We start from the raw sequence: 27,827 nt of genomic DNA, 5'->3' as shown, positions 1-27,827 counted from the left end.
AGGAGCCTGATGTGGGGCTCGATCCCAGAACGCTGGGATCACGCCCTGAGCCGAAGGCAGACGCTTAACAACTGAGCCACCCAGGCGCCCCTACAAAGCAGGAATTCTTAACAAGGACCAGGAAGCCCTAAAAGATACCACCGGGACAAGAGGAAAGAATACCAAATCCCTTGAATGGTAATATTTCACGTGCGTGTGAATTTTTCTGAGCAGAGAGCCACAGTTTTTACTAGAGCTTAAACAGTTGGGACATTTAAAAAAAAAAAAAAAAAAGGCAGTAGCAGCACATAGGCATCCAACAGGAATTGGTAGAGAAAACGGAGGAATACAGAGCAAAATTACAGTACAGCCAATACAACAAAAGAGCATGAAGCTATCAAAAAAATATATAATCAATCTGTATATACTGATATATTCAGCTATATGAAATGGGAAAAGGTAAATATGGCTTAAAAGGACACAAATACTTGTGTATATATGTACAAGTAATTTATAAAGGTTTGCCTGCGGGGTATGGGGACATATGCGTCCATCAATTATTGAGAACTTCTTTTACTTCATATTGTTTACCTTTTTGTACTGTTTGAAAGTGTTCTTGTTATCATGTCGGTTATCTTCTCAAATAAAAAAATAAGTCATAGCTCTAAAGATTTTTAGGAGCATCATACTAGCTAGCCCTTACTATCTTCCACTCTCTCAAGCATATACTATTTTTTTCTCACTAAAGAACAGAGGGAAAAAGCAACTAAGATCTCTCAACAGCAGTGACTCCTAAAAGGTTTCCCACAGCTTTTATCTTATCTAACAGTCAATCCAGAATCTACAACGTAGGTTGAACTATGATCTCTTAAGAATCTGTTATTAGAAATCCATTTATGAAGACACTACATTATGGTGGCACAAACGGCAATGAACAGAATTAAGAACAGAATTTTTTTTAATTGCAATTACATGGTAAAATGAGGCAAAACCTTTGTATTATTACTTGCAATCAAACAACCAAAGATTTTACCTACAGGTTGTTTGTTTACAAGGGCTGCTGAAGTCGGGGTATAATCCAAATCTTCATCATTGAAGAGTTCTTCAGTACTCATTCCAATGGCTTCTCCCATATTAAGACCAAGTTTCTTCTGTAATAGTTTCCGTTGGCGTGCTATCCTCTCCTTAGGATCCACTTCACCTTTAAACAGAAAAGAAATACATTTCCTCCAAATCAGGTAAGAAGTTTTCTAATAAATGAAGATCAAACTTGATTAAAAATTTTAACTGTTAATGGGGCGCCTGGGTGGCACAGCGGTTAAGCTTCTACCTTCGGCTCAGGGCGTGATCCCAGCGTTATGGGATCGAGCCCCACATCAGGCTCCTCGGCTATGAGCCTGCTTCTTCCTCTCCCACTCCCCCTGCTTGTGTTCCCTCTCTCGCTGGCTGTCTCTATCTCTGTCAAATAAATAAATAAAATCTTTTAAAAAAATTTTTAACTATTAAAATTACAATAAAACAAACCATACTCACAATCTCTGTGAGTCATAACTATGATTAAAAAATAGTGTTCTACCTAACAAAACACTCTAGGACTTTTCATTGAGATTCCCCCATTGCCCTACTGTTAATGATCACATATACGTAAAATGAGATCCATTCCTATGGAAATAAACCAATTTTATTTATTTATTTTTTAAGTAGGCTCCACGCCCAGTGTGACTTTATTTCCTTTGTGTGAGTGAACTGAAATCATGCCTTCAATCAAAACAACCTGGGGTTTTCACTTCCCCAAAATGGGAACTCGATGCTGAGGACCTACATGCCAACTCCATGTGGGTAGTTTATGCATTCTCATTCAGCAGGTCATAATCTCCATGTTCTTAATTTAATACACCACCTACGGGCCCCCCAACACAGCAAGGATGTGGAGAAACCGGAAACCTTGTGCACTGCTGGTGTGAATGTAAAATGGTATACCCACTATGGAAAACAGTATGGCAGTTCCTAAAAAAATTAAAAATAGAAATACAATGTGATCCAGTATTTCCTCTTCTGGGTATATAACCAAAGAACTAAAGGCAAAAATTCAAACAGATATTTGTATACCCATGTTCATAGCAGCATTACTTACAATAACCAAAAACCAGAAGCAACCCAAGTATCTACTGATGGATGAATAAACAAAATGTGGTATAAACACACATTGGAATATTATTTGGCCTTAAAAAAGAAGGAAATTCTGACACATACTATGACATAGATGAACGCTGAGAAGATTACAATAAGTGAAACAAGCCAATCACGAAAGGACAAATACTGTTATGACAAATACTGTTATAACAAGTACCTAGAGTAGTAGTCAAATTCAAAAAGACAAAGTAGAATGGTGGTTGCCAGGGGCTAGAGGGAGGGAGGAATGGGAATTGTTTAATGGGTACGGTAATCCCCACTCATCCGTGGTTTCACGTGATATGGTCTCAGTTACCCACAGTCAACAGTAGTCCAGAGGCAGATTCTGCTTTCAACATATTGTCAGAAGGTCAATAGTAGCCTAACACAACATCACAATGCCTATGTCATTCACCTTACTTCATCTCATCACCTAGCATTTTATTATCTCACATCACCACAAGAAGGGTCAATACATTACAGTAAAATATTTCGAGAGAGATTTACATAATTTTTATTAAAGTATATTGTTAAAATAGTTCTATTTTATTATTCATTATCATTGTCAATCTCTTACTGTCCCTAGCTTATAAACTTTATCATGGCTCTGTATGTACAGGAAAAAACAGTATATATATGGTTTGGTACTATTACCTACACTTTAAGGCCTGAAATATATCCTTTGTGGATAAGGGGGACTACTGTATAAAGTTTCAGTTTTGCGACATGAAAAGAGTCCTGCAGATTGGCTCACAACAACGTAAATGTACTTAATATTACCGAACTGTACACTTAAAAAATAGTTAAGATGAAAATTTTACGTTATATACACTCTACCACAATTAAAAAAACTGATACATCCAGTAATAAAAACTATTTAGGAAAACAAAAGAAGTACTGATATATACTACAGGGTGGATAAACCTTGGAAACATGCCACTAAGAAGCCAGCCACGAAAGATCACATATTAGATAATTCCATTTATGAGAACTGTCCAGAATAGGCAGAGACAGAAAGATGCTTAGGGCCTGGAAGGGAACAGAAGAAGTAGGGCATAGGAGGTTCACAGCTAAAGGATATAGGGTTTCTTATTGAGATAAGGAAATACTCTAAAATTGACTGCATATATCTGTGAATGTATTAAACACCAATGAACTGTACACTTTAAAAAAGGGTGAATTGTATGGTATGTGAATTATGTCTCAATAAAGCTATTTAAAAAAAATTAAGACTGCTCTACCTGGAGGGAAAAACACTAGGCATCCAAAAGTGAAAACTGCTGGATCACAACTCCATGACACATACACAGAACCCAAAATCAGTCCTCTCATTCCAGGGAAAGTCCTATTGGGAAAATAACCTATACAACTGCAAAGGAAAATCAGACTAGCACCTATACTAATCATGTATGTGTCCCTCATTATGAGGAAACACACACAGATAAACAGACATGTAAAGAAAATCTAATTAGATAATTTTAAATGAGCACTAATCAGCGTACTGAGACTTAAGAGCATTAAAATCTGAGTTGCCCAAAATTGGGGTTCCCAATCCTGGTTATATATCAGTCACCCGTAGATTATTTTTTATTTTAAATACAAAGTCCTAGACTTTGAGCTGTATTACAATGTTGTAATCATCAAGACAGTATGGTACTGGCACAGAAACAGACACATAGCTCAATGGAACAGAACAGAGAAGCCAGAAATGGACTCTCAACTCTATGGTCAACTAATGTTCAACAAAGCAAGAAAGAATACCCAATGGAAAAAAGACAGTCTCTTCAACAAATGGTGCTGGGGAAAACTGGACAGCCACAGTAGAAGAATGAAAATGGACCATTTCCTTACACCATACACAAAAACAGACTCAAAATGGATGAAAGACCTCAATGTGAGACAGGAATCCATCAAAATCCTAGAGGAGAACACAGGCAGCAACCTCTTCGACCTCAGCTGCAGCCACTTCTTGCTAGACACATCACCAAAAGCAAAAGCAAAAATGCACTACTGGTACTTCGTCAGGATAAAAAGGTTCTGCACAGCAAAGGAAACATTCAACAAAACTAATAGGCAACCTATGGAATGGGAGAAGACATTCACGAATGACATGTCAGCTAAAGGTCTAGTATCCAAGATCTATAAAGAACTTATCATACGCAACACCCAAAAAACCAAAAAATCCAGTCAAGAAATGGGCAGGAGACATGAACAGACATTTCTCCAAAGACATACAAATGGCCAACAGACATAAGAAAATATGCTCCACGTCACTTAGCATCAGGGAAATACAAATCAAAACCATAATGAGATACTACCTCACACCAGTCAGAATGGCTAAAATTCAGGAAACAACAGATGTTGGTGAAGATGCAGAGAAAGGGGAACCCTCCTACACTGTTGGTGGGAATGCAAGCTGGTGCAGCCAGTCTGGAAAACAGTGTGAAAGTTCCTCAAAAAGTTGAAAATAGAGCTACCCTACGACACAGCAACTGCACTATACTGGGTATTTACCCCAAAGATACAAATGTAGTGATCCAAAGGGGCACCTACACCCCACAGTTTATAGCAGCTATGTCCACAATAGCCAAACTATGGAAAGAGCCCAGATGTCCATCGACAGACGAATGGATAAAGAAGATGTGGTGTGCTTGTGTGTATATATAATGGAATATTATGCATATATATAATGGAATATTATGCAGCCATCAAAAATTGAAATCTTGCCATTTACAACAACATGATGGAACTAGAGGATATTATACTAAGCGAAATAAGTCAATCAGAGAAAGATAATTATCATAGGATCTCACTGCTTTGTGGAATTTAAGAAGCAAGGCAAAGCATCATAGGGGAAGAGAGGAAAAAAATCAAACAAGACAAAACCAGAGAGGCAGACAAACCATAAGAGACTCTTAATCTCAGGAAACAAACTGAGGGTTGCTGGAGGGGAGGGGGGTAGGGTGATGGGGTGGCTGGGTGATGGATATTAGGGGAGGGTATGTGTTGTGGTGAGTATTGTATATTATTTAAGACTGATGAATCACAGACCTGTACCCCCGAAACAAATAATACTTTATATGTTAATAATAAAATAATATGGAAAGAGCCCAGATGTTCATCAACAGATGGATGGATAAAGATGTCCTAAGTCTGCAATGCAATATTACTCAGCCATCAAAGAGAATGAAATCTTGCCATTTGCAATGACACGGATGGAACTATAGGGTATTATGCTAAGTGATATAAGTCAGTCAGAGAAAGAAAAATACCATATGATTTCACTCGTATGTGGAATTTAAGAAACAAAACAGATGAATACAGGGGAAGGAAAGGAAAAATAAAATAAGATAAAAACAGGGAGGGAGGCAAATCACAAGAGACTCTTAACTATAGGAAACAAACTGAGGGTTGCTGGAAGGGAGATGGGTGGGGGGACGGTGTAACTGGGTGATGGGTATTAAGGAGTGCACTTGATATAATGAGCACTGGGAATTATATGCAACTGATGAATCACTAAATTCTACCCCTGAAACTAATAATACACTATATGTTAACTAAATTGAATTTAAATAAAAAATGAAAAAAATTAAAATAAAAACAAAATAAATACAATGTCCTAGAACTCTCCACAGATCTATTAAATCTGAATCTTGAGGCTAAGACCCAAATACATATATTTTTTTAAGTGACAATGGTTGGTGACACTGACTTTTACTCCTGGGTAAGGTCCAATGATCTCTGACAAGAGTACAATAGTAAAATTAGTAAACTTACTGTTTAGAGAGAACTTTTTCAAATCAGAAAGTTTTTTAGATGACTTCTACCCCCCTTATTAGAAAAACTATGCTTTTCTAGAACTTAACCAAATTCTCCTCTCAATTCTCCCCAAAAATAATTAAACTACAATTGATCCTTGGACAATATGGGGATTAGGGACATCAACCCCCGCCAAGGAGTTGAAAATCTGTGTATAACTTTGACCCCCCCCAAAACTTTACCAATAGCCTCCTGTTGATCAAAATCTTTACCAATAACACAGTCGATTAACATGTATTTGTACATGTACTGTATACAATATTCTTACAATAAACTAAGCTAGAGAAAACATTAAGAAAATCGTAAGTAAAACACATTTACAATACCATACTGTGTTTATCAAAAAAAATTTGCATATAAGTAGACCTGCACATTTCAACGACCTATGTTGTTCTGAGGTTAACCAGAGATCTTTCAACAGAAACCATATTAAGCAAGAGTAAATGGGTATTTGACTTTAAAATGAAAAAGCGATCATTTCATTAACTTAACTAGATAGAAATGCTTTGAGTAATGATTAATTTTATTTTATTAGCAACAAAAACTGTTCTGTTTTGGTTTTAGTCAAAAGAGCAACTTACTTACAGAAATCCATTAAAAACATCAAGGTTTTTTCCACTCAAGGCATCAATCTTGAATGGCCAAAAGATTTTATATCCAAATGGATTCTGTAAGTTTAAAGACAACGGGACGATTTCCTATCCAAGATTTAATTTTTCATTTTTAGTGTTTGCTTTAGTGTTTTCACCAGCATGATATCCAATTATTTAAATTTTTAAAGCATATGATAAAAAGAAAACTGTCATAAAGCCTCTCAAATGTCCAGAATTATGAAAACAGGATCACAAACTGTACTAATCCTGGCTTTTAAAATCTATTCAACCAAGGCTCTTGGGGTATACTTTATAATTTCTCTATTACATAATAAAATACCTGCTGAAATACTAACATGTATCTATTAACAAGTATAGACATGGTACATATTCACTTAAAAGGAGGAAAATATTCATATGGTATAGTTTCAGACCAAATACTTTCAGTTATCTTCTCCACCCACAAAGCCTCCCCTTCCCCAACTGCAACTTCAGTCAATTTACATTTTGTAACATCTATTAAGATTCTGCATGACTGATATGTAGCATACCAAGTGATAAATTAGTCTGAACACAAACATTTCAGACTTTCTTCTACAGGACTACTACATACCTGATTTTTCATCTTGTACTTCAAATTCTGCACCAGCAGATCCCAAAAGTGATGCCCCATGCTGTAACAATCTACATATATCAAATCTGTCAAAATTCAATCGATCTGTAGTAGGTGAATCTTCCATAGCACTTTCTGAAGTAGATTCTAAATGAGGTTGAAAAATATTTAATTCCATCATAAAGCCAAAGTGTAGGATGAAAGAGAATAGCATTACTTGGGGTGGTCGTGTAACATTTTTAGAAAAGTAAAAGGCAGAGGAAGTAAAAAAGCTATTGTGGATTTATTTATGATCAAGTCTTACTTATGAATAAACTAGTTGGTGACTCCCCTTGTACAAACTATCAGAATATCAGTGAGTGTACTTATAGCTGCTTTTCACTCCAAAAGCACATTATTATATGAAGAAATGCGTCCCATATTGAAATATGTATGTTAAATATCGTATGTATCAGGATGCCTCGGTGCATCAGTTCCAGGGTCCTGGAATCGAGTCCCACATCAGGCTCCTTGCTCAATGGGGAGCCTGCTTCTCCCTCTGCCCGCTGCTCCACCTGCTTGTAGGCACACACACTCTCTCTCTCTGACAAATAAATAAACAGAATCTTTTTTTTGCAAAAACAACTATAATGTCTCCAGTTACTGTTCAACTGTTTGAAAATACTACCAAGGTAACAGCCTGAGTTCATCATAGTGCTAATATGGAAAACAAACATATTCAGAGGAATATAGTCATATATAAGCTAATGAGCATCATTCGTCCCTATATCTATGGAATATCTATGACACAAAGCAACTCAGGTAACCCAGGTAACAGCCTGAGTTCATCATAGTGCTAATCTGGAAAACAAACATATTCAGAGAATATATTCATATATAAGCTAACAAGCATAATTCATCCCTCTAAGGAATATTTATGACACAAAGCAACTATTCATTCAATAGGACTCCTCATAATATGGGCAAATTATAATCTCCTGGTAAACTGCTAAAATTATATATCTATCTGAGGCCTAAAAGTAACGTAAAATGTTTTATATTCCTCCCCACAAAGGTTATGCCATTATAAATTTTTAAATATATTATAATTATTCATTGACTTAATAGTTTGTTTAGCTAGTACTTGCACATAATTCATTTATTAAACTAAAGTATAATTATATTTTAAGTTTTCCAGTGATGACAAGCAATCTTACCATAAATTTTAGTGCTGGTATAACCGTTTCGTAAAAAGACTGAGTTTTAATATCTCTATATACCAAAATAAGCAGGGAAAATAAGCTAAAAAAGAAAATGTTTCTTTCTAAAACAAGTTACAACTCCTTCTGGTTATATATTTCACTTGATGAGAGAGGACAAATTAACAGTCCCTCAACACAATAGGTGCCAGATAATTAAAGCAAAAATTTTAGACAAGCTAAAATGTATGATAATAGTGATGCTATCAAAGTGACTTGAAAATGAAATCAGGTTGAATCACATCAAATTTTCACTTGAGGGACGCCTGGGTGGCTTGGTTGGTTAAGCATCTGCCTTCCACTCAGGTCATGATCCCAGGGTCCTGGGATTGAGCCCCACCTCAGGCTCCCTGCTCAGCGGGGAGCCTGCTTTTCCCTCTGCCTAATGCTCCCCTTACTTGTGCTCCCTCCCTCCCTCTCTCTCTCTCTTACAAATAAATGAAATTAAAAAAAATTTTTTTTCACTTAACTAAAATGTATACCTTAACAAATTTTTAAAAGCAAACGTTCATTTTTAAATATTGTTGCAGGCAATCAGAAAAATAATTTTCACTACAAGACATCTAAAGGACACATTAGAAACTAAAGATTCCCCCCTCCAAATATCCATACATAATTGTGCTTAAATTTAGAAAATAATTACACTATTCTCACAGGAACAAGAAAAAACACTGCTTCAAATATTTATGCTGCATTGAGTTAGTTTCTTTTTTTAGGATATAAATTCTTGAGGGAAGCAATATCTTTAAATCAAGCATACTGTACAGTTAATAATTTAAAAATATATATACGAAAACATAGTTTATCTAGTAGTTTTTTAAAAGCATCACTGAAGAGGAGCCTGGGCGGCTCAGTCGGCTGTCTACCTTCAGCTTGGATCATGATCTCAGGGTCCTGGGATTGAGCCCCACATCAGGCTCCATGCTCAGCAGGGAGTCTGCTTTTCCCTCTCCCTCTGCCCCTCCCCACCCCTTGCACGCTCTGTCTCTCAAATAAAATCTTAAAAAAAAAAATGGTGAAAATCACTTTATTCATTGTCACTCCCTGACAAAGCTGCAACTGAAAATTAAGTCTTTAAATTAAAATCAAAATTATTAAAATATAAAATGTATAGTTAATTCTATAGGTAGATTTTTACTGCAAACTACTTTTACCACTCAACAGCACCTTGTTTGGTTCTTGGTATTGGATTCCACTCAGGTACATTTTTCACTATAGCTTCAACAGCTTGTCCTGCTGCAATCCGGGTATCCCAATTTGTACTCCTTAAATATATCAATACCTTTAAAAATTATAAGATAAAATAATTATACCAAAAATATTATTTGTTCAAAATAACCAGAACTGAGAAATATAAATTTACTTGTTATTAATTTATAATTTAGCAGCCATTGGACTTTATATAAAAATTTATATAAAACACCTTGGAATTATTAATATCATTTACAAGATTCTATCATTCACAGGAAATATCACCACGCCTTAAAAAAACGGAAACAGGAAACTTTTAGTTAAAAAATAATTAAGTACATTTAAAAAATAACCTACCTTTTAATATAGTAGAAAGCAAAATGTATATATTCATTTAGTCCTATTACTTAATACAAAGGGTTAAGTTGTAAAAATTAGGAGAAAGACCAAATGAGTTCAGCAGGATTGGAAGATGTAAGATCAACAGACAAAAATCAACTGTTTTGCTAGACACTTTCAATAAACAATTTGAAAATAAAATGTTTAAAATCCCACTTATACTAGCACCAAAAAGTATAAAATACTTAAATGTGAATGTAAAGTACAAGACTCATATACTGAAAACTAAAGAAAAATTCAAAATACCATTGAAAGAACTAAAATAAGATGTAAATAAACAGAAAGACACCTCACCTCATGTTTGTGGATCTAAAGATTTAATACTATTAAGAGAGTAATACTCCCTCAATTGATCTACTGATTCAACAAAATTCCTATCAAAATCCCAACTGACTTGTTTTGCAGAAATGGGCAAGTTGATCCTAAAATTTATATGGAAATGCAAGGGGCCCAGAATCACCAAAACAATCTTGAAAACGAATAACAAAGTTGGTACACTCACACTTCTCGATTTCAAAACTTACTACACGTGAACAGTAATCAAGACACTGTGGTACTGGCAAAAGGATACACAGATCAATGGAATAGAATTGAGAGTCTAGAAATAAACCAGTCTATGGTCAACTGATTTTCTTTTCTTTTTTTTTTCTTACTCAGAAAATCCATTTTCATTTTTTCTAAATTTTTTATTATGTTATGTTAGTCACCATACAGTACATCCTTAGTTTTTGATGTACTGTTCCACGATTCACTGTTTGCATATAACACCCATTGCACCATGCAATATGTGCCCTCCTTCATACCCATCACCAGCCTATCCCTGTCCCCTACCCTCCTCCCCTCTGAAGCCCTCATTTTGTTTCCCAGAGTCCACAGTCTCTCATGGTTCATTCCCCCTTCTGTTTATCCACTCCTTCATTCTTCCCTTCCTTCTCCTACTGATTTTCCTGCTATTTTTTATGTTCCATAAATGAGTGAAACCATATGATAATTGTCTTTCTCTGCTTGACTTATTTAACTTAGCATTATCTCCTCCAGTCCTGTCCATGTTGCTGCAGATGTTGGGTAATCATTCTTTATGATGGCTAAGTAATATTCCGCTGTATATATGGACCACAGCTTCTTAATCCATTCGCCTGTTGATGGGCATCTTGGCTCCTTCCACGATTTAGCTATTGTGGCCAATGCTGCTATGAACATTGGGGTGCATATGGCCCTTCTCTTCACTACGTCTGTATCTTTTGGGGTAAATACCCAGTAGTGCAATGGCTGGATCATAGGGTAGCTCTATTTTTAACTTTTTAAGGGACCTCCACACTGTTTTCCAAAGTGGCTGTACCAACTTGCATTCCCACCAACAGCGTAAGAGGGATCCCCTTTCTCCACATCCTCTCCAACATTTGTTCTTTCCTGTGTTGTCAATTTTTGCCATTCTAACTGGCATAAAGTGGTATTTCAATGTGGTTTTGATTTCAATTTCCCTGATGGCTAATGATTTTGAACATTTTTTCATGTGTCTATTAGCCATTTCTGTCTTCAATGGAAAAGTGTCTGTTCATATCTTTTGCCCATTTTTTGATTTGATTATTTGTTTCTTGGGTATTGAGTCTGAGAAGTTCCTTGTAGATCTTGGATACCAGCCTTTTATCTGTAGTGTTATTTGCAAATATCTTCTCCCATTCCATGGGCTGCCTCTTAGTTTTTTTGACTGTTTCCTTGGCTGTGCAGAAGCTTTTTATCTTGATGAAGTTCCAAAAGTTCATTCTTTTTTTTTTTCTCTTGCCTTTAGAGATGTGTCATGAAAAAAGTTGCTGTGACCGATGTCAAAGAGGTTGCAGCCTATGTTCTCCTCTATGACTTTGATGGATTCTTGTCTCACATCTAGGTCTTTCATCCATTTAGAGTTTATCTTTGTGTATGGTGTGAGAGAGTGGTCAAGTTTCATTCTTTTGTATATAGGTGTCCAATTTTCCCAGCACCATTTATTGAAAAGACTTTTTTCCACTGGATGTTTTTTTCTGCTTTGTCAAAGATTAGTTGCCCAAAGAGCCTAGGGTCCATTTCTGGAGTCTGTATTCTGTTCCATTGGTCTATGTGTTTGCTTTTGCGCCAGTACCATGCTGTCTTGGTGATCACAGCTTTGTAGTATAGCTTGAAATCCGCCTACGTGATGCCCCCAGCTTTGTTTTTCCTTTCAACAATTCCTTGGCAATTCAGGGCTTTTTCTGGTTCCACACAAATTTAAGGGCTGTTTGTTCCAGTTCCTTGAAAAATGTCATTGGTATTTTGATCAGGATGGCACTGAAAGTATAGATTGCTCTGGGTAGCATAGACATTTTAACTATGTTTATTCCTCCAATCCATGAGCATGGAATGTTTTTCCATCTTTTTTTGTCTTCTTCAATGTCTTTCATCAGTGTTCTGTAGTTTCTAGAGTATAGATCCTTTATGTCTCTAAGTTAATTCCGAGATAATGTATGATTTTGGTGCAATTGTAAATGGAATCGATTCCCTAATTTCTCTTTCTTCAGTCTCATTGTTTGTGTACAGAAATGCAACTGATTTCTGAGCATTGATTTTTGTATCCCGCCACTGAATTGCTGAATTGCTCTATAACTGCTAGTAATTTGGGGGTGGAGTCTTTTGGGTTTTCCATATAGAGAATAATGTCATCTGCAGAGAGAGACAGTTTGACTTCTTCTTTGCCGATTTGGATACCTTTTCTCCCTTTTTGTTGTCTGATTGCTGTTGCAAGGACTTCTAATACTATATTGAACAATAGTGGCGAGTGGGCATCCTTGTCGTGTTCCTGATCTTAAGAGAAAGGCTCTCAGCTTTTCCCCATTGAGAATGATATTTGCTGTAGGCTTTTCATAGATGGTTTTTATGAAATTGAGGAACGTACCCTCTATCCCTACACTCTGAAGGGTTTTAATCAGGAAAGGATGCTATATTTTGTCAAATGCTTTTTCTGCATCAATTGAGAGGATCATATGGCTCTTGACTCTCATCTTATTAATGTGTTCTATAACACTGATTGATTTGTGAATGTTGAACCACCCTTGCATCCCAGGGATGAATCCCACTTGGTCATGATGGATAATCCTTTTAATGTACTTTTGGATCCTATTAGCTAGGATTTTGTTGAGAATTTTGGCGTCCATATTCATCAGGGATATCGGTCTGTAATTCTTTTTTTATGGGGTCTTTGCCTGGTTTGGGGATCAAGGTAATACTGGCCTCGTAGAATGAGTTTGGTAGTTTGCCTTCTGTTCCTATTTTTTGAAACAGCTTCAGGAGGAGAGGTATTATTTCTTCTTTGAATGCTTGGTAGAATTCCCCGGGGAATCCATCAGGCCCTGGACTCTTGTTTTTGGGGAGGTTTCTGATCACTGCTTCAAATTCTTCATAATTAATCGGTCAGTTTAAATAATCAATTTCTTCCTGTTTCAGTCTTGCTAGTTTATAGGTTTCCAGGAAGGCATCCATTTCTTCCAAGTTGTTTAATTTATTGGCATAAAGTCCTTGATAAAGGTTTCTAATGATCCTTCCTATTTCCTTGGTGTTGGTTGTGATCTCTCCCCTTTCATTCATAATTTTATTAATTTGGGTCCTTTCTCTAATCTTTTGAATAAGTCTGGCCAGTGGCTTATCGATCTTATTTATTCTTTCAAAGAACCAGCTTCTAGTTCTGTTGATCTGCTCTACTGTGCTCCTGGTTTCTAATTCATTGATCTCTGCTCATTGATCATCTGCCCTCTCGTGCGTGGGTTAGGCCTGTTCTTCTGTTCCAGCTCCAGCTTTTTAGGGCGAGAATATAAAAGCTGCATTTTAGATTTTTCTGTTCTTTTGACTGAGGCTTGAATACCTATGTATTTTCCCCTCAGGACTGACTGCCTTTGCAGCATCCCATAGGTTTTGGACCAATGTGTTTTCATTTTTGTTGGTCTCCAAAAATTGTCTGATCTCCTTCTTAATTAGCTGGTTTACCCAATCATTCTTGAGCAGGATGGTTCTTAGTTTCCAAGTGTTTGAGTTCCTTCCAAATTTTTCCTTGTATTGAGTTCCAGTTTCAAAGCACTGTGGTCTGAGAATATGCAGGGAATAATCTCAGTCTTTTGGTATCGGTTGAGACCTGTTTTGTGACCCAGTATATGGTCTATTCTGGAGAAAGTTCCATGTGCATTCAAAAAGAATGAGTATTCTGTTGTTCTGGGGTGTAGTGTTCTGTATATTTCTATGAGGTCCATCTGGTCCAGTATGTCATTCAAAGCTCCTGTTTCTTTGTTGATTTTCTGCTTAGGTGATCTGTCTATTGCTGAGAGCAGAGTGTTGAGGTCCCCTACTATTAACGCATTATTATCTATATGTCTCTTTATTCTGGTTAAGAGTTGGCTTGTGTATCTAGCTGCTCCCCTGTTGGGGGCATAGATATTTATAATTGTCATATCCACTTGCTGGATACATCCTTTAAGAATAATATAGTGTCCTTCTGTAACTCTAACTACAGTCTTTAGTTTAAAATCTAACCTGTCTGATATGAGAATTGCTACCCCAGCTTTCTTTTGAAGTCCACTGGCATGAAAAGTGGTTTTCCATCCCTTCACTTTCAGGCTGGATGTATCTTTAGGTTCAAAATGAGTCTCTTGAAGACAGCAAATGGATGGGTCATGTCTTTTTGNTTTAGATGATCTGTCTATTGCTGAGAGGGGAGTGTTGAGGTCCCTACTATTAACGCATTATTATCTATATGTCTCTTTATTCTGGTTAAGAGTTGGCTTGTGTATCTAGCTGCTCCCCTGTTGGGGGCATAGATATTTATAATTGTCATATCCACTTGCTGGATACATCCTTTAAGAATAATATAGTGTCCTTCTGTAACTCTAACTACAGTCTTTAGTTTAAAATCTAACCTGTCTGATATGAGAATTGCTACCCCAGCTTTCTTTTGAAGTCCACTGGCATGAAAAGTGGTTTTCCATCCCTTCACTTTCAGGCTGGATGTATCTTTAGGTTCAAAATGAGTCTCTTGAAGACAGCAAATGGATGGGTCATGTCTCTTTGTCCAATCTGCAACCCTGTGGTGTTTTATGGGAGCATTTAGGCCATTCACATTGAGAGTGATTATTGAGAGATATGATTTTAATGATGTCATGTTGCCTGTGAAGTCTTTGTTTCTATAGATTGTAAACTTCTGTTCTGTATCACTCTTGGGGGTCTTTTTACTTTTATAGAACCCCCCTTAATATCTCATGTAGGGCTGGTTTGGTGGTTACGAATTCCTTCAGTTTCTGCCAATCTTGGAAGGCCCTTATCTCCCTCAATTCTGAATGACAGCCTTGCTGGATAAAGGATCCTTGGCTGCATGTTCTTCTCACTTAGTGCTCTGAATATGCCTTGCCAACTTTTCCTGACTTGCCAGGTCTCTGTAGATAGGTCTGACGTTATTCTGATATTTTCCCCTCTGTACATAAGGATTTTCTTCCCCCTGGCCGCTTTCAATACTGTATCTTTGGATCTAATATTTGCAAATTGCACTATGACGTGACGTGGTATAGGCCTGTTCTCATTGATCTTGGGAGAGATCCTCTCTGCCTCTGGGACAGGAATGCTTGTTTCCTTTGCCAGATTAGGGAAGTTCGCAGCTACAAATTTTTCAAATATCTCTTCTAGACCTCTCTCTTTCTCCACCCCCTCGGGGATGCCGATGATTCTGACACTGGAATGTTTCATTGAGTCAATAATATCCCGTAATCTACATTCTTCAGATTGGATTTTTTTGAGCCAAGTTTCCGTTTTAACTTTCTCTTCTACCATCCCATCCTCCAATTCACTAATTCGTTCTTCTCCCTCATTTACCCTGGCCGTCAGAGCATCCAGTTTAGACTGCATTTGATTCATAGCATTTTTAATTCCTGCTAGATTCACTCTCATTTCTGCCTTTAGAGATTCTATATTCTCTTTAATTTTTTTTTCAAGCCTACACATCATTTTGACCATTGCTACTCTGAACTCCATTTCTGACAATTTGTTTATATCCATATTCATCAGTTCCGTGGCAGAGGCCACAGTCTCTGTCTCCTTTCTTTGCTGAGGGTTTCTCCTCCTTGTCATTCTGATGAGGAGAGGTTGTGGGGATGCACAGAGCCCAAATTATTGACCAGGACCCAGGCAGTGTGCACTTGTTTTATAGGGACCTTAGGGATGTGGGCTTCTTGATTTTCCAGCCAGCCTTCTGGGGGAGGGGCCTGCCGCGCTGATACTCAGGCAACCCTGTTTCGGTACAGTTGCCCTGTCCCCTGTCCCTCCGCGCTGATACTCAGGCAACCCTGTTTCGGTAGAGTTGCCCTGTCCCCTGTCCCCCCGGGGGATGGGGATGGGCACAATGTGAACCGTTATTTCCGGGCTTTTGTTCTCTGGTGGCTTTCCCTGGCAGTTTACTGTGCCTCTTCTGAGAGTCAGAGCAGCAGTGGCCGTATCCTAGCCTCTGTCTCAGAACAGAGAGATCGCAGTCCGCTCTCCACTGAGCTATCCTGGCCACTCTAACTCTGTTTCCGTCAGTGCTGCTAAAAACCCCTCAGCAACCCGGGATTTGCGACCCACAGCCACTCTCCCAGCCCTTGCTTTCAGGGCTGGCACATCTCTGTCCTTTGTGCTTCTAACACTGCCAGCCGCCCCCGGTTCCCACGCGCGGTTCTGAGCGCTCTGCTTCAGTGTCATTAGCGCGCGCTCCGGAGCACCAGTTTTCCATCTGGTTGCACGCATGCTCCCGAGTTCCTGGGTTCAGTCTAGTTCGAGTGTGCGCTCCGGAGCTCCAGTTTTCAGTCTGGTCGCACACGCACTCCCAAGCTCCCGGTTTCAGTCTGGTTCCAGTGAGTGCTCCGGAGCTCCGGCTTTCAATCTGGTCACACGTGCGTTCCCGGGCTCACAGTCTCAGTCTGCTTTCTCGTGGGTGCCAGTCCATGAGTCTGGCCCACTCCCCAGTGCAGGTGGCTACTGCTTCCCGGCGCCTGAGCACGGCAACTCCCTCCCCCTTCCGTTTATCTTCCAATATCTGTGCGCAGATTCATGGCTACCTGCTTCGTACCTCAATACTCAGCGTGGGGGATGTTCATTTGTAGAGATCCAGATGTATCTTCCTGCGTCTCAGGCTCATTTCATGGGTGTTCAGGATGGTCTGACAGACATCCAGTTCGATTCAGGGGATCAGCTGAAGAAGGGGTCCCCTACTTCTCCACCATCTTTTCCCCCCATCAACTGATTTTCAACAAGAGCACCAAGACAATTCAATGGGGAAAAAATGGTTTTTTCCACAAATGGTGCTAGGGCAACAAAATAATGATTGTGAACCCCTACCTAACAACACACACACACAAAGCCTCAAAACGAGCCATAAGTCTAAAAGTAAGATCTAAAGCTATACAATTCTTAGAAGAAAACACAGAGGTAAATCTTTGTGACCTTGGATCAGGCAAGATTTCTTAGATATGATCCCCAAAAGCACAAGGAATATGAAAATCAAAATTAATAACTGACTAAATCAAAATTAACAGCTTTTATACTTCAAAGGATACCATCAGAAAAGTGAAAAGACAACCACAGATTGGAAGAAGATATCTGCAAATGAAATACCTCACAAGGAGCTTGTATCCAAAATATATAGAGAACTCTTACAACTCAATATTAAAAGAACAAATATCCCACTTAAAAATGGGCAAAGGATCTAGAGGCGCCTGGGTGACTCAGTGGGTTAAGTGTCCATCCAACTCTTGATTTCAGTTCAGGTCATGATTTCAGGGTTGTGTGATCAAGCCCACACTGGGCTCCACATTGGGCATGGGGCCTACTGAAAATGCTCCTTTCCTCTCCCTCTGACCCTCCCCCCCCGCAAAAAAAAAAGAAGAAATGGGCAAAGGATCTGAAGAGACAGTGCTCCAAAACAGATACACCAAGGGTCAATAAACACATAAAAAGATGTTCAACATCACTAGTCACCAGAAAAATGCAAGTCAAAACTACACTGACATATCACTTCACACTCACTAGTATGGAAATAATCAAAGTCAGTTAATAACAAGCATTGGCAAGGATGTAAAAAAAAAAAAAAATCAGCTCTCTCATACACTACTGTTAGGGATATAAAACAATGGAGCCAGTTTTGAAAATAGTCTGGCAGTTCCTCATAAAGTTAAACATAGTTACTATATGATACAGCAATTCTATCCACAGGTATAAACCCAAGAGAAATGACAACATACACCCCACACAAAAACCTGTACATGAATTTTCATAGTAGCATTACTCATCAAAGGCCAAAAAGTGGAACAACCCAAATGTCCATCAACGGATAAACAGACGTGGTATATCCACGTAATATACTCACATCCAAGCTATACAATGGAATATTATTTGGCAATAAAAAGGACTTAAGTAATGAAACAAACTTCAATATGAAAGAACCTTAAAAATATTATTCTAAGTGAAGGAAACAGTCACATTTATATAAAGTTTTCTGAACAGGCAAATCTACAGGCAGAAAGTAGATTAAGGGTTGCCTAGGACTAGGTATGGGAGGGACAGTGATGGAGAGTGACTGCAATTGGCATGAGGTTTCTTTTTGGGGAAATAAAAATGTTTTAAAATTAGATTGTGGTGATGATTGCACATATCTAAAATCACAAGGGGCACCTGGCTGGCAGAGTGGGTGGAGCATGCCACTCTTAGTCCTGGGATTATAAAGTTCAAGCCCTACACTGGGTACAGAGATTAGTTGAAAAAAAAAATCTTAAAAAAAAATCCTAAAAAAAAATCTTTAAAAAAGTAAAATAAAACAACTGAATTGTACAATACGCAGTTTAAAAAAACAAAACCAAAAGGCAACAGGAAAACACTGAGGAGAGAGAAAAGAGGATAAAAGGTGAGAAGGTATGAAAGACAAACTTTGCCTCTTTTGGAATTATTTGATGACAGCCAATATGCCAGGATCTACATTAAGATGACCAGAACTCAGAAGACTAGAAACCTTTTCTCAGTTCAGCACAAATTAGTTCTGCCCCCTGTTTCCAGTTTCAGCTCATTCAGTCCCCCATCTTTTCCCCTGGTGTGAGAAGAAATGGGTATGCCTTTCTATGCCCCTACCTTACACATAAGTATAATAGTGTCTAATATGCATCCTTCTCCATTCTGAGAACATGGAGCCTGTGGATATCAAATCACTGTCTCTTCATCTACATATTGGGTTAGAAAGTCCTGATAATATCTAGGTGGTAAATATACTGGAAAAGACAGTTACTGTCAGCCCTCATGGTGGGAACCATATCATACAGATTTGTATATTCACAAGCAGAACTCCTACTCATATGAATCAAGAAGGGACAAATGAGAATGAAAGGAGGGGGTAAGGCGTGCCTGGGTGGCTCAGTCAGTTAAGTGTCTGCCTTTGGCTCAGGCTGTGATCCTGGGGTCCTGGCATCAAGCCCCACATCGTGCTCCCCGCCTGCTTGGTGGAGAGTCTGCTTCTCCCTCTTACTCCCTGCTCATATGCTCTCTCTCAAATAAGTAGATAAAATCTTGAGAGGAAGAGAGGAAGGAAAGGAGGGAGGGAAGGAGGAAGGGAGGAACGAAGGGAGAGAGAGAGAGGAAGGGAGAGAGAGGGAGAAAGGAAGGAAGGAAGAAAGGAAGGAAGGAAGGAAGGACGGAGGGAGGGAGGGAGGAAGGGGTAAGACCAGCAGGAAGAGAGGGATCTTGGGATTTCCATATTGCTCCCCAACCCTATCCTCTGTTCCTACCCTCCTTCCCACCCAAGCCCCCCAACTCACAAAGCACTCCAGTTTTTACTTCGTATGCCAGAAAAAAAAATTTTTTTAAAGATTTATTTATTTAGAGAAAGAGAAAAAGAGAACACATGCATGCACGGGAAGAGGGAGGGTGGGGGTAGGGGCAAAGGGAGAGAGTCTTCAAGCAGACTCCCCACTGAGGGCAGAACCCACACGGTGCTTAATCCCATGACCCACGAGACCACAACCTGAGCTGAAACCAAGAGTTGGACTTTCAACTGACTGAGCCACCCAGGCACCCCTGAGTGCCAGAGAATTATTAAACACATAGAATGTGCTGCTTACCATCATCAGGCACACTTCTACAAGCTCAGAGTTCAGTAAAAATACAGCCATTGCTTAGGGAAAGAATAGGGGCTAATATTATGAAAACACTGATTCACCAAAGCAGAAAGCCTCCACTTTCAAAACAGGTGATAACTTAAAAGGTAATGATAACTAGCTTTTCATATATTTCAATCATTTCCCATGAGTACTCAATCCATTTGAAGACTGCCAACTATGATATAATTACTAGCCATTAAGAACAAGTCAGACCACTAACAAACTAGATTAACAACTTAGTGCATTACCAAATTGGGTCAGATTCAAATTTGTGCCACAGGCAAAAGGTTGTATATTGTCAAATCCCTTAGACAATTAAATCTGATGTAAAAAAAACCCGAAATATTTTAAATCTTGTGACAAAAAAGAAAGACCAAATTAAAAAAATATATCTGGAGAAATAGTAAGATATTTAATGGAATTTGAAGACCACAAATTGCCACTAAAATAAGACAATTTCTATTGTTATATTCCCATCCACAGACAAATTTCTATAATTGCGTTATACTAAAAGAAAAAAGTTCTTACTTTAGATAAAAGATTATTTAGTTCATGGGGGTGAAGCTTTACCACTTCTCCAAGTTGCTGTGCAGCAGCTTTTCTTGTAACTGGAGTAGTGCCAGTATCCAGTAAGATAAAAAGACGGTCAAGCCTAAAATAACAAAAATATAATGATTATTTTGAAATGTGTTTCCTCATAGGTGTAAGTTAATAAATGTATTGAGCACTTATGAACGAAGACCTATTCTAGGGCTTCAGGAGAATCTCTACTCTCAAGAACTTGCAACTGGGGGTAGGGTAAGTAGGAAGGCAAGTACACAAATAATTAGAATACAGGGTACAATAACATATGTGTCAGCAAAGAAATACAAAGTGCTCTGAAGAGTGGGAACAGAGGGAGCAAATACTATATCCCTAACTGTGTAATACTGAAAAGGCTTCATAAAATAAATGGTGTATGAGATGGACCTTAAAGGTCAACCATGAAAGTCTTGGTTCAAGAAAGCAATGGAACTGGAGCTCTATTTTAGGAAGATTAATCTGGCAGCAGTGTGAAGCATGAAGTGTAATGGAAGAAAACTTTTAGAAAGTTTTAGGCTAAAAGTGCAGACCTAAACTGCCATCATGGCGAGAAGTCTAGAAAGAAGTTGGGAGAGGGGTGCCTGGATGGCTCAGTCAGTTAAGCAGCTGCCTTTGGCTCAGGACATGATCTCGGGGTACTGGGATAGAGCCTGGCATCAGGCTCTCTGTTCATCGGGGAGTCTGCTTCCCCTTCTGCCTCTCCCCCTGCTTGTGTGCTCTCTCCCTCAAATAAATAAATAAAATCTTTTAAAAAAAATTTTTTTTAATTAAAAAAAAAAAAGTTGGGAGAGAGGCTGCAGAGGATTAACACACATGGTGCAATAATGAAATGTCAAGAAAATTAAAGGACTCTCAAGACTCTGAATCTTAGAAAATGAAGATGTCATTTTAAAAAATGGGAAGACCTGGTGGAGAAAATATTATGGGGAAAAGATGACAAGTTTACTAGTGGTGGGGACAGGATAGCTAGGAGAGACCAAAAAGGATAGCTGGAATAGAGATGTGAAGTTCAGGAAGAGTTGAGACTCAAGTCATTTGTACAGAAGTGACAAATGTGGCAATAAATAAGATCTCTGAGGAAAATGTTTCCAAAGGCATATAGCATAATGGCAACAATTCTAGAGCCACGACACCACAGTTCAAATTGCAATTCTGCCATTTATCCAATGAATAAAGCTTGGAATAGTATCATAATGCCATAATAGGTAAGAAGTGGTGGAACCCTGTGTTACTGTCATTTTGGAATACAAGAAAACCCTAAGGTTTTAGAAAGGCAAAGTCACAAGTAACTACCACCAACTAACCACGTATCATAATATAGGTCTAGCTTTCCTTCTTCTTTTTTTTTTTTTTAAATTTTATTTAGTTATTTGACAGAGAGACAGCAACAGAGGGAACACAAGCAGGGGGAGTGGGAGAAGGAGAAGCAGGCGTCCCGCTGAGCAGAGAACCTGACGCGGGGCTCGATCCCAGGACCCTAGGATCATGACCCAAGCAGAAGGCAGACTCTTAAGGACTGAGCCACCCACACGCCCCAGGTCTAGCTTTCCTGTCACACTCCTAATCAGGCTCAAAAAGGCAAAGTAAATGAAGGTAATGAAAAGAAGGCAGCTTCATACTTCATATACGGAATAAATGGGTACTTAAAAAGATGGAGGATAGGGCGCCTGGGTGGCTCAGTCAATTGAGCATCCAACTCTTGGTTTCGGGTCAGGTCATGATCTCAGGGTGGTGAGATGGAGCCAGAGTCGGGCTCCACACTAAGTGGGGAGTGTGCTTCTCCTCTCCTCCTGCCCCTCCCCACCACTTGCACACGTGCACTCGCACGCTCTCTAAAATAAATAAATCTGTAAAAACATTTTTTAAAAAGATGGAAGATGACAAGGGGCAAAGTTATACTGACTGCCCAATCCTATACAAGAGGAGATTTAGTGAACACATTTTCAAATTTTATCTAATGAGGAATAAAAAGTAAGGTTCCAATGAAGCTCGTATTTTACTTCTGGGATTATTTTTCTACCACAAAGAGCTAAAAAAATTACACAACAAAGCTCTAAAAGTCTTTTATAAGAAAAGATAAACCTTTAAGAGGCAGATGAAATGAGCAGGATTGTTCTTTTCTTTTTTTCTGGTAGTATTTATCAAACTAGCTAGTCACTAATAAGCACAAAATCATTGTAAGTAGTAAGAAACAGAACTAAAACAGATCTTTTTTGTTCAGGAACACTAACTGTACTATGAAAAGTTTTTAACTGCTTCAGAACAAAACACTAAGAGGTAAGGTTCAAATTTATAGTTAAGGGTATGTAGGAAGGACAAATTTCAAGAAAAATTCGTGAGGTAATAAAAAAGCCAGTGGCATAAAGCAGAGTAATACAACACAGTTTCTGCTTCCAAAATACTGAATGGCATACAGAGTGATTATAAAGAAATTAATTTTTATAAGACATGCAAAAATTAATTTACTTTATATATACACTATACATAGACACATCCCACCTGCTAACACAATATTTCTCCTTATTAATTCAAGGCTATCTAAATACTTGCCTTTACCCATTTATTCATCAGGTTTTGCTACAGGATTTGGTGAACAGTGACTCAGAGATTGTGGAAGAGAAGGGAGAAAAAAAATTTTTGACAGCTGGTGTTATTTGAAAGTTCTAAGACTAAGTCAGACACAAATCCCTTCCCCAAAAAATGATTTCCCTCACCCATCACATACATAACTCTCAGAATGCCCCGTGAATTACATTTATCTTTAAATAGAGTTGTGATGTTAAAGTTCATGAGAACCATCTCTGAACCTCCACAACAAACATCTGCACATTGCCATGACCATATGATTTTGTCCATGAAATTTGCAAAAACAAATTTCAAACATCTGGGATGCCTTGGTGGCTCAGTCAGTTAAGTGTCTGTCTTCAGCTCAAGTCATGATCCGAGGGTCCTAGGATCGAGTCCCGCATCGGGCTCCTTGCTCAGCGGGGAGCCTGCTTCTCCTTCTGCCTGCCACTCCCCCTGCTTGTGGTCTGACAAATAAATAAAATCTTCAAAAAATAAAATGTAAAAAAAGGCTTTAAAAAAAAAGAAATTTCAAACATCTATGAACAACTTTCTGTAATTACCAAGACAAAAATTCATTTTAAATATACTATATTATTAGTTAGGGGTAGTCTGGCTGGCTTAGTTGGCAGTGAGGCGACTCTTGATCTCATAGTCATGAGTTCAAGCCCCACAGTGGACATGGAGCATACTTAAAAAAAAAAAAAAATCTTCCGGGGCACCTGATTGGTTCAGTTGGTTAAGCATCTGCCTTAAGCTCAGGTCACGATCTCAGGATCCTGGGATGGAGCCCATGTCTGGCTCCCTACTCAGCAGGGAGTCTCCATCTCCATCTCCCTCTCCCCCTCCCCTCTGCTTGTAGTACTTTCTCTAAAATAAATCAAATCTTAAAAAAAAATTTTCCAATTATATGGCAGCAAAATTACCAAAAATTAAATCAGTTTTATTACAAAGAATAGGTTAGTCTTAGGTCAAATTTATGCTACTGTTAAGTGGACCTGCTGCATGTATTCTTTATAACAGTATCAGGCTCTTGGGGCATCTCGGTGGTTGATTTTGGCTCAGGTCATGATCTCAGGTTGTGAGATCCAGCCCTGCGTCTGGCTCAATGCTGGGCATGGAGCCTGCTTGGAATTCTCGCTCTCCCTCTCCCCCTCCTGACCTCTCTCCCTCTCCTGCTCTTTAAAAAAAACAAAAACAAAAAACAAAAAAAGCCCACCTTACAATATTGGACTCTCTTATATGTATACAGTTCATATAGGTTTAGGACTTTTCTATAGAAAACTGGGGCAAAATGAAAAACAAACTAGACTGGAAGTTCGGAGCCTTTTAAAGGTCCGACTTCCGTCACATGTTGGAGGACTTAGGGAAGTTTACTTCACTTAACCTCTTACTTTGGAGGGTAAAACTAGATAATTTAGGCATATTTTAGTTTTGCATCATTGTGAGTTTTCTTCTTTTTTCACTTTTTTTTTTCTTATGTAACATAACATTTGTCATATCTTTGACTTATTTGATGCCAAGTTCCTTAGACTGCACCTCTGGAAAGATTTCAACTATTACATCATTTTTTTTCCGTAACAGAGATTCTGCATTTTTTTAAAGATTTTATTTATTTGTGTGTGAGAGAGAGAGAGAGCACGCGCGCACACATGCACAAGCAGGGGGAGCAGCAGGCAGAGGGAGAAGCAGGCTCCTCGTCAAGCAAGGAGCCTGACACAGAACTCAGTCCCAATCATGACCTGAGGGGAAGGCAGATGCTTAACTGACTGAGCCACCCAGGAGTCCCAGATTCTGCTCTTTTGAGCAAAAGCAAAGCTGGCTGCAAAATAAACAGTGTAAGGAAGTGACAATACTAACCTGTTTATATATATGTGTGTAAAAGTTGAAAGAAAATGGACAGTTTCCAAAGTTCTCCCCAATCATTTCCACTTACCTCAAGCCCCAATTACCATTCCTTATTCCTTAAAAAGGAATGGACTACTTACTTCACTGAATAGATCTCTAGGCTTTGGAACACAAATTATCTCAAGTTCTCTCCTCACTACCTCTAAAGATTGCTCTTTACACTCATCCTCTCTATTTCAAATGGAAAGACTATCCTCACTCTTCCTCAAGGCTTAGATATTGTCCCACTGTTTCCCTGATACCATCACCTTCTATCCTCATTCAATTATCCTTTTTCTAATACCTCAAATCACTGCCTTATTAATCCATTCCCTTCTACCTTCAAATATGCAGAGCTCTGTCTCTAAAGAGGAATTAAACTACTTGACCATCATCTTCTAGCACATTTTTTCTTTTTTACTGCCAAGCATCATGAATAAGTGTTTAAAATCACTTCTTTATTTCCTCACTATACACAATTTAATCCTTACCAGTCAAGTTTCTGTTCTCTTCAACTGAATGGCACACCTGATGGTCACAAATGAACTTGTAAACTCCAAATCCAATTTTTTTTGGTTATGTCCAATTTTCTTGACTCTTCTACGAAATCTGATATCAGCAAGTACCCCATTTTTAAGATACTTTTCTTCCTAAGTTTTCACATTATATTACCCTGTTCTTATCTGAATTCTCAATTCTTTCTCTGGAATCCCTAACTCTTAATGTGCACATTCTCCCATATCCAATCCTTGGCTCCTCACCTCGGGAAACTATATTATTTGTTTAAACTATAACACAGTACAAATCATCCCCAACTCTAGTCCATCTGGGAGCCAAACTTTCAACTGCCTGGGGCGCATAACTCCAAAGTAACATGATCTTATTGCCAGATTTACTTCCTAAAGCATCTTTTGATCTAATTATTACCTTACTCTAAAGCTGTCAATGGCTCATCATTACCTATCAGATGGTAATCAAAAACAAAAAAGTACCTCCCAAACAAGGACGTTTTTGATTTTCACAATTTCTTCTGTACCATTCTCTCCACTTAGAATGTCTTTTCTTGGCTCAATTCTTCAGCTAAATCCCATCCATCAAGATTTAAAGTCCTTTACCCTCTTGAAACCATCTCAGACTGCTGTATCATAGAGATGAAGTCCTCTTCTGAAGTCTCCATGAATTCTCACCTTGAATAACCATTTTGGTATTTGTTAAGCTATTTTGTGGCATCTCTTACACTAATTTGTCACATGATGCCTTATGCTCATGAGGCTTCCCCTCCTTCAATGATTCTTTTTGTCTGCCACAATACTTTGCATCATGCCTCAGCCATGTCTTTGTTCAGTATTCAAATAATTCTTTAGTTGCTATTTACTATAATTAAAATTATAAAGGAAAGTGCAAGTTTCTTGGGGCCGAGTTTAAGCATCATTTTTAAGCAAAGAAAGTGTGTGCTTAAAAAAAAAAAAAGTGAGTTATATTAGAATTTCTTTGTTTCCTTTGAAAAACACCCTAATCTGTAATAGCTGTATTATGTAAAAACAAGTTATAAAAATAATAGAACTGGGGGACCTGGGTGGCTCAGTCAGGTAAGTGTCCATCTCAGGTCATGACCTCAGGGTCATAAGGCCAGGCCCTGCATCATGCTTCACACTCAGCAGGGTGTCTGCTTGCAATTCCCTCTCTCCCTCTGCCCCTCCCCCACTCACACAAGCTCTCTCTAATAAATTAAAAAAACTTAATAAAAACAAAAACAACCAGAACTGATGCTAAAGATAATGTTTCAGTAAGTGATAAGATCAGCCCAGCAGGGGGAGGTGGTTAAGATGGCGGAGGAGTAGGGGACCCCTTTTTCAGCCGGTCCCCTGAGTTGAGCTGGATAGGTACCAGACCAGCAAGGAACATCCACGGAATCAGCCTGAGACGTAGGAAGATACATCTGGATCTCTACAAATGAACATCTCCAGCGCTGAGTATCGAGGTACGAAGTGGGGAGCCGTGAAACCGCGCACAGATATCGGAAGCTAAACAGAAGGGGGAGGGAGCCGCCGTGTCAGGGCGCCGGGAAGCGGTAGCCACCTACACGGGGGAGCGGACAGACCGCGGACCGGCACGCTTGAGACAGCAGACTGAGAAGGGAGCTCCGGGAGTGCACGTGGGACGGCTGGCGGTTGGTGGGCCACCTGCACGGGGGAGCAGGCGGACTCGCGGACGGCACCCGCGAGACAGCAGACTTAGAACGCGAGCTCCAGGAGCGCGCGNGGCAGCTGGCGGCTGGTGGCTGGCGGGCCACCTGCACCGGGGAGCGGACGGACCGCAGACCCGCACCCTAGAAACAGCAGAATGAGTCTGTGAGCCGGGAGCGTGCGTCACCAAGCATCTCACGGAGCTCCGGAGCTCCGGTGTGCTCACTGGATCGAGGCTGAGACCGAGAGCTCCGGGAGCGTGCGCTGAGCGGCTGGCGGCTGGAGGGCCACCTGCACCGGGGAGCAGGCGGACTCGCGGTCAGCACCCACGAGACACCAGACTGAGACGGGGAGCTCCGGGAGCCCGCGCGGGGCGGCTGGCGGCTGGCGGGGTTGGAAACACAAAGGACAGAGACGTGCCGGCCCTGGAAGTGAGGGCTGGG

At 39.2% G+C, this 27,827-nt stretch overlaps 1 protein-coding gene across 3 annotated transcripts in view; it reads right to left on the bottom strand.

Moving 5' to 3' along the window:
- Window positions 1-27,827, bottom strand: part of BTAF1 (B-TFIID TATA-box binding protein associated factor 1) — a 117,979-nt gene that overhangs the window by 77,011 nt on the left and 13,141 nt on the right. Inside the window, exons 2-5 of one of the 3 annotated variants that reach the window (XM_034662944.1) lie at window positions 20,693-20,816; window positions 9,582-9,696; window positions 7,177-7,323; window positions 1,017-1,180 (exon numbers count right to left, since the gene is read on the bottom strand). In XM_034662944.1, coding sequence (XP_034518835.1) covers window positions 1,017-1,180; window positions 7,177-7,323; window positions 9,582-9,696; window positions 20,693-20,816 — 550 coding nt within the window. The remainder of the gene's footprint in view (window positions 1-1,016; window positions 1,181-7,176; window positions 7,324-9,581; window positions 9,697-20,692; window positions 20,817-27,827) is intronic. The other 2 variants (XM_034662945.1, XM_034662946.1) reach the window with 2 other exon arrangements.

This window comes from Ailuropoda melanoleuca, chromosome 6, assembly GCF_002007445.2.
Source record: "Ailuropoda melanoleuca isolate Jingjing chromosome 6, ASM200744v2, whole genome shotgun sequence".
Taxonomy (NCBI): Eukaryota; Metazoa; Chordata; class Mammalia; order Carnivora; family Ursidae; genus Ailuropoda; species Ailuropoda melanoleuca.
Note: the sequence above shows the minus strand (reverse complement) of the source record. Positions and strands in the feature narration are given on the sequence as shown.